Source organism: Myiozetetes cayanensis, unplaced genomic scaffold, assembly GCF_022539395.1.
Source record: "Myiozetetes cayanensis isolate MyiCay16 unplaced genomic scaffold, myiCay2020 scf16, whole genome shotgun sequence".
In the NCBI taxonomy this organism is placed as follows: domain Eukaryota; kingdom Metazoa; phylum Chordata; class Aves; order Passeriformes; family Tyrannidae; genus Myiozetetes; species Myiozetetes cayanensis.
The window spans coordinates 10,671,055-10,678,269 of NW_026087270.1; the positions used below are offsets into that span (position 1 = coordinate 10,671,055).

Sequence of the window (7,215 nt, forward strand, 5' to 3'; positions counted from 1 at the left end):
TTAATTATGCTGTCCAGGTTGCACAATGGCCCCAAATGCAAGCACTCCCAGAGCACTTCCAATCCCAACACATCCTGGTGACCAATCAAACCCCATACTGGGACAAGCAGAGCCTGGAACCGCCAGCAGCAACAAGGATGGGCCAGAATCACCCAACCTTCTCCTGGGCTTCTCTGTAGTGCCACTTGACTGAGGGGTCACAGAACTGCTTGGGTTGAAAAAGCCTCCAAGATCAGAGTCCCACCTGCTGCCCAGCACTGCTGAGACCACCACAAGCCATGTCCCCAAGTGCCTTATCTACCATGGAATGGCCTTTAAGCCATGAAGAAATGGGTGAAAGGTCCCCAGAACAGTACCAGAGGCTGAGCTGAGGACTGAGCAGGGCAGCAGTCCAGCCCTGGGATTCTGCTCCACTGAAGCCCAACTTAAAGGCTGAGACACATCTTATTCCTCTTGTGCCGCTTAAAAAGCAGTGAAGCCTGCTCCCATGTGGGCAGCACTGCCCAGCACCCAAAGGTGACACCCACCATGACACCCCACCTTCTAGAGCTCTGCCTCACACAGAGGCGTGTAAATCAATAAACCTGGAATACCGGCATGGAAGGTAGGGAAGGGGGAGTAGACAAAGCTTGGCACAGAGGGGGTACCCCCAAAGCCCCTCAAAGTCAGAGCAGGAGGGAGCCCAGACTGCAGCCCTGACATAAGGCAGAGGAGTGGGCACAAGGCAGGCGTTTCACAAGCTTTTAGAGAACTTTGGAGATTCCCAGCACAGCAAATGAGGTTTCCCACGCCTGAACACATCCCTGAACCGACACCGGCGCAACTCCACTCGGTACATGTGCCCCAAAAACACAGCACACCCGTCTGTCTACAGCTTTTTATTGACAGTTCTGGGGAGAACAGTTCATTTCTTCTTCTCCACATCCTGCTCCGCCGCTTCCTTGGCGCGCTTGGCACGGATGCCGAAGAGGCGGGCGTTGGCCCGGGCCATGCGCAGGCTGGCGAAGGCCTTGAAGTTCTTCTCGTCTTCCGAGATGACGCGGGCCTTCTCCCGCTTGAACACCTGGGGGAAAGAGGAAGTGCCAGACAGTCAGGCTGCACCTCGGGGAAGGAGCTGAGGCTTTGCAGAGATCTCATCGAGGAACAGAGCGCTCGTGCCACCTACAGGCCCTGCCCTCGGCTGCTCCGCCGGGAACAGCGGCACAGCCGCACCCCGGAGCAGGGATGGAAACAAAGCACCACAGGAAATGTGAGTCAGGTTCACAGAATCACAGGATTGTTCAGGTTGGAAAAGACTTTAAGAGTGTCGAGTCTAACCGTCAGCCCGGCACCAGCAGCGTGTTCACCGCTAATCACATCCGCAAGTGCAACATCCACATGTTTACTGAACACTTCCAGGGATAGGGACTCCACCACTGTCCTCAGCAGTCAGTTCCAATGCTTTATATTTTTTCCATGAAGAAATGTTCCCAATATCCAACCTGAACCTCCTCTGGCAGAACTTGAGGTTGTTTCCTCTCATCCTGTGACTTGTTCCCCGGGAGCAGAGCCCGACCTCCACCCAGCTCCACCCACCAGTCAGGGAGTTCTAGGGGAGCAAGTAGAGGTTGGTGGCACTACCAACAGCAGCTCTGGGAAGCACTGAGGATTCGGGGACAAATGCTGACCACAGAACCTGCCTGGGAACCCCTGCTTCAGCTGCAACCCAAAGTGCCCCCAGTTTCACAGGCACAAGTTCTCTTGAAGGTTTAGTCCTGTTTTTTTTGATCCAGGATGGGTAGTGCCTGCAGACGCTGTACAACACCAAGAAGAGAACCCTCTCCCCAGAGTTCAATCTCAATTATGTCCCACAGAGACTATGATTTAATTACACTTACATTCTTGATGGGCATAACGGGTCCTGTGAGCTGAGTGGCCATTTTGAGTTCCTCTGGCTGCACAAGGAGAGGACAGGAATGTTAAAAAACCAGAATTTAAACTTTCTCAGGTTAAAACCTCAGTTAAAAGCATAGCCTGTACACAGGTACTCAGCTTAAACACGATGCTAATGATCCTGATGGAAGATTTAGCAACAAATGGTAACAAATCCAGCATTTCATTTGGCACAGAGAGCTGCATCAACAGCCCACGTTGTGCCTGGATCCGGCCGGAGGAGCAGTGGCCTCTCAGCTCTGCCAGCTGGAAAAGCTTTGACACCAACTGTGCCATTTTCAGTGTGACATAGAATCACAGAATCGTTAAGGTTGGAAAAGACCTCCAAGATCACTGAGTCCAACCTGTGACTGATTCCCCATCTTGTCACTGAGCCCAGAGCACTGAGTGCCACATCCAGCTGTTCCTTGGACACCTCCAGGGATGGGGACTCTACCACCTCCGTGGGTAGCCCCTTCCAATAACTGACCACCCTTTCCAGGAAGAAATTCTTCCTGATGTCCAACCTGACCCTCCCCTGGCACAACTTGAGGCCTTTTTCTCTCATCCTGTCTCTTGTTCCCTGAGAGCAGAGCCCGATCCCCACCTGGCTCCACCTTCCTGTCAGGGAGTTGCAGAGCGAGAAGCTCCCCCCTGAGCCTCCTTTTCTCCAGGCTGAGTCCCCCCAGTTCATTTATACCCAATACATTCCTCAGCAACTCCTTCCAATGCCGATTTCACTTTCTTCTAAAAGTGTGTCATCAGACAGAAATGACTGAAGATTATTTTATGTAGTTAATTTGCAGCAATCAAATCTGAAGCAGTATTACAGATCAAGGCCCTTCCTTCCTGCTCTGAAGAGGGAGGGATCCACTACAATTAAGCAGCTTGGAGCTGCCAGGCTCCCCAGAAGATCTGAGGACAGCCTGAGCACACCGCTGTGTTCCGTGGCTCGCTCAGCCCCGCGGGAAGCACAGATCCACTGCCAGCAGAGCCAAGGAACACAGCTCTGCTCTGATCTTGGAGAGCTTTTAATGAAAAGCATTTTTGAATGTCAACAGCAACTGCCTTCTGGAGCCTGCCTGGCATGGAGCTGCTCACAGAGCCTGCCCCTCACCCTTCCATACGGCTGGACAGAATTTTCAGGTGGAATTTTCAGCTACTCTTGACAATTTAGCTCCATAAACTAAAACTCAACTGGCTGGGCAAGGACTAAAGCTCCAGGAATCTGCCCCAAACCAGGGCTGCAGCCCCTCAGACAAATGCCTGACCCAGCGTCACTGTGACCCAGAGAGCCCTTTTAGACTCAACCCTGCCAGGCCAGGCCTTATGCTGGGCTCAGACCCACGCTGCATCCAAGGGCAGGGCTGCTCCCCTGGGGGTCACGTCATGGAACAGGCTCAGGAGCTCTGCACACCGGGACAGAGGGACAGGCTGACGCCAAACCTCACAAAGCGGGGCTGTAAACAGCCCCTGTGACACGGTTCCAGCAGCCAGGTACTCACAGAGCTGTCTCCCTTCTTAGGCATGGCTGGCTTCCTCGGGAAGAGGATGAGCTTGGAATGGTACTCCTTCAGCCTCTGCACGTTTGCCTGCAGGGACTCAGTGGACTTGTTCCGCCGCCGGGGATCCACGGAGATGCCGATCGTCCGTGCGAACTTCTTGTTGATGCCAGCGAGCTGGGGGGAGAGAGGGAGCAGTGTCAGCATGCCACTGCTCCCCACAGCCAGGCAGGGCTCCAAGCACAGCCAGCACGGGACACAGGGTCTGGAGGAGGCTTGGCATGGCTAAAGAACCACCTACTCCACCACCAAAGGGTGTCCTGGGGTACCTTAACGCTTAAAACATTCCTCAGACTTTGGTTTTTGCAGGTGGATTTTCCTCAGGAGAGCAAAGAGCAACCCCGGAGGGGGACATTTAAACTCAGATACATACAGACAGGCACTTATGAAGTTGGGACGTGGGTAACTTTGGCTCACTGAATACCGTGAGCTCCATTAAATAACTATTTGTTTTAACCATCTTAAACAAGAAACTCATTTTCTGTTTGAAGACAAACAGCTGTGTCCCTCTTTGTGTTCCACCATTATCCAAAAATTAAAGAAATGTAAGTAATGAAGCATTTGGCACCCAGAAGAACAATTTTCCTGCTTCAGTGCACCAATTTCAGTTATAAATGTTTTAATTAGACACTGAACCAGGCGCAAAGGCAGCTGGTGGCTGCCAGCAAGGACTGATCTAACTCCTGCCCACTGCACAGATATGCAGTGGGGGGTCCCTGCAGACACCCCTTAACAGCTCAGCACACCTGGGCAGGTCCCAGGGACAATTTCCTGATGGAATGGAAGGCAGGGGATACTTCCCAGAGAGTTTCAGTGTTTCTAAACCAAATATTAAACAAGAACAGCCCCAGCTGCTCCTGGAGGCTGCACTGAACAGTTCTTCCTCCTGGTAAAACATCCCTTGTTGCTCTTACAATCAGCTGAGCTCAGTTTACTTGATCCACAACATGAACACATTGGTCAAAATATTTAGGATTACCAGAACAGTATTTCATAAAGAAATGACGTAATTTAATGAAGACCTTAACCTTCTCCCTCCCTAAAAAAGTTTAGGAGACTCAAGGCTCTTCCAGAATTCCATTTGCATAGAATCCCAGACTGGTTTGTGTTGGAAAGAACCTTAAGGATTATCCAAATGCACTCCCCTGCCATGGGCAGGAACACCTTCCACCAGACCAGGTTCCTCCAAGCCCCATCCAACCTGACATCGGACACTTCCAGGGATAGGGAAGCCACAGCATCTCTGGGCAACCTGTGCCAGGGCCTGACCACCCTCACAGGGAAGAATTTCTTCCATATATCCAACCTGAAATTCTCTTCTTTCAGCTTGATTTTAATGGAGTTTTAAGTGTCAGTCTGACCAGACAATCAGACGTTTACCCTTGAAACACCTTTGAGTGGTGTTTCCTTGCTCCAAGAACCAGAAGCACCACAGTCTCCCCAGGATGCGCCAGCACCAGCAGCCAAGCTCAGAACTGGGAGATCATTTATTTGGATCAGTGCTCTGTACTCACTTTGAGCTCCTCCAGGCTGAAGCCTCTGCCAGCACGAACTTTTTTGTGGTATCTGATTGTTGGGCATCGCACGATGGGCCGGATGGGCCCAGCCACGGGCCGGGGGGCGATGCGGCGAGCCTTGGCCTGGCGAGCCTTCCTCCTGGAATGTCATGGGATCACAGGATTGTTAAGGCTGGAAAAGACCTCCAGGATCACTGAGTCCAACCTGTGACCGATCCCCACCTTGTCACCCAGCCCAGAGCACTGAGTGCCACATCCAGCTGTTCCTTGGACACCTCCAGGGATGGGGACTCCACCACCTCCCTGGGCAGCCCCTTCCCAGTGCCTGACCACCCTTTCTAGGAAGAAATTCTTCCTGATGTCCAACCTGACCCTCCCCTGGCACAACTTGAGGCCTTTTTCTCTCATCCTGTCCCTTGTTCCCTGGGAGCAGAGCCCGACCCCCATCTGGCTTCACCTTCCTGTCAGGGAGTTGGAGAGAGCAAGAAGGTCCTGCTGCTACAGCAGCTTCCCAGCTCTGTTCCCTTCTCTGGACGCACTCCACCCCTTCAGTGTCTGTGCTGGGGTGAGGGCCCCAAAACTGACTCTAGAATTCATGTGTGGCCTCACCAGTGCCCAGCACAGGGGACAGGCACTGCCCTGGACCTGTGGCCACACTGGCACACAAGGCAGGTGCAACTGGTCTTCTGAGCCACGTCGATGGGACAGTCACCAGGAACACGGCATCTCTGCCAGATGTGCCACTGCTGCCCTTGCAGGGACGCAGCTCCTGCCCTGGGATCCCTCTGGAATTAAGGCCAGGCCAGTGGCTGCTGCTGCTCCACAACCGCCGCTGCCATCAGAGACCCAGGGTAGAAGGAGTCATCACCGTGGTGCAGCGATTCCGGAGATGTCTCATCACTTGGCCGCGGCTGGGAAGGGCCGGCTCTGAGCAGCCCCCGAGCGAGCAGCCGGGAAAGGGCCGAACACAAACCCGCGGCGCGTTGGCCTCCTCAGCAGCCCCACACACTCCAGGAACCCCCTCAAAGGCCTCCGCGGCCTCACCTGCGGATCTTGCGGGCGGGCTGGTTGAACCAGGTGGCCACTCTGCGCTGCCAGTCCTTGTGGAAGTGGGGCTTCAGGATCATCCCATTGCGGCTGGGCGCCATGGCTGCGGCCTGCGAACACGGGCACGGTTAGCGCGGCCCTGCCGGGTCCCGCCCGGCCCCCTGGGCACCCCGGGCCCGCGGTCCCCGCCCCGGCACAGCTCCCCGTGCGCCCCCGGGGCTCCCCCGCGGCGCGGGGCGGGGGATGGCGGCGGATGGAGCCCCGGGCCCGCACTCACCTCCCGCCTCGCGAACGGCCACCGGAAAGGACGCGCCGGGGCGGCGCCGCCGGAAGGGTCGCGGCGGCGGCCAATGGGGAGCGCGCGCGAGCGGCCCGGGGGCCAATGAGGAGCGGCGGCTTCACCCGCCCCGAGTAAAGATGGCGGCGCGTTAAAGGGCCCGCGGCCGGCGGGGAGGCGAGGGGCGAAGGGGGCCGCGGCCAGGATGGGAGCAGCAGCTCCCGCACTGCTCCACGCCCTCTCGCAAGCCCAGCCAGACACATGCCCGATGGGATTCTCCAAACAGGAGTGTGGGGGTCCCTGTTCCCCTCTCCATCCAACCTGTGCTCCAACATCCACCCCAGAGGGCTCTGCCACTGTCCCACATCACCTCCCACGTTGCAGGAGGGGGGTCGGGGACTTCCGTCCGCTTGACAATCCCGGTGCTGCAGCGGTGGGATGCAGGACAGTGCCCTGGCACCGCTGGCACGGCACTGCTGGCAGCAGCGCAGGAGCCACTGAGGACCCTGTGCTCTCCCGGTGTCCACCACAGCATCACTTCCACTGTCACCCTCTGCTCCACGGGACCAAACTCATACTCAAAGGGGCTGTAAGTTACAAAATAAAATCAAAGAACATTTGGAATTTCATCTGCTGCTGGAAAAGAGAATTCAAAGAGTGAGCCTGTAAAGAAACAAGCAGGTTTGGTCCAGGCAGCAGCACAGCAAATGCAGAAACCCACTTCTGCTCCTGCAGTCAAGGGAAACGACCTCCCAGGCACTGAGAGACCCCAGAGAATGGGCTGGGACAGAGAGAGGATGGCAGGGAGAACATCGTCCCCACACCCTCAGGGAAGCAGGCGGCTCCAGCCCCAGCCTGACCCAGGAACAGGAGCCTGGGACTGTGACAAAGGCCCAAAGGC

The 7,215-nt window shown here is 55.6% G+C and overlaps 1 protein-coding gene across 1 annotated transcript; it reads right to left on the reverse strand.

The window, feature by feature from the left end:
* Positions 1 to 863: 863 nt before the first annotated feature.
* RPL13 (ribosomal protein L13) lies at positions 864 to 6,364 on the reverse strand. The gene is made up of 6 exons (XM_050311248.1): positions 6,315 to 6,364; positions 6,035 to 6,147; positions 4,988 to 5,129; positions 3,417 to 3,590; positions 1,878 to 1,934; positions 864 to 1,063 (listed from the first exon to the last, which is right to left on the reverse strand). Exons 2-6 carry the CDS (start codon positions 6,136 to 6,138, stop codon positions 905 to 907), a joined length of 636 nt encoding a protein of 211 aa, XP_050167205.1. The 5' UTR covers positions 6,139 to 6,147; positions 6,315 to 6,364; the 3' UTR covers positions 864 to 904.
* Between the last annotated feature and the right edge of the window lie 851 nt (positions 6,365 to 7,215).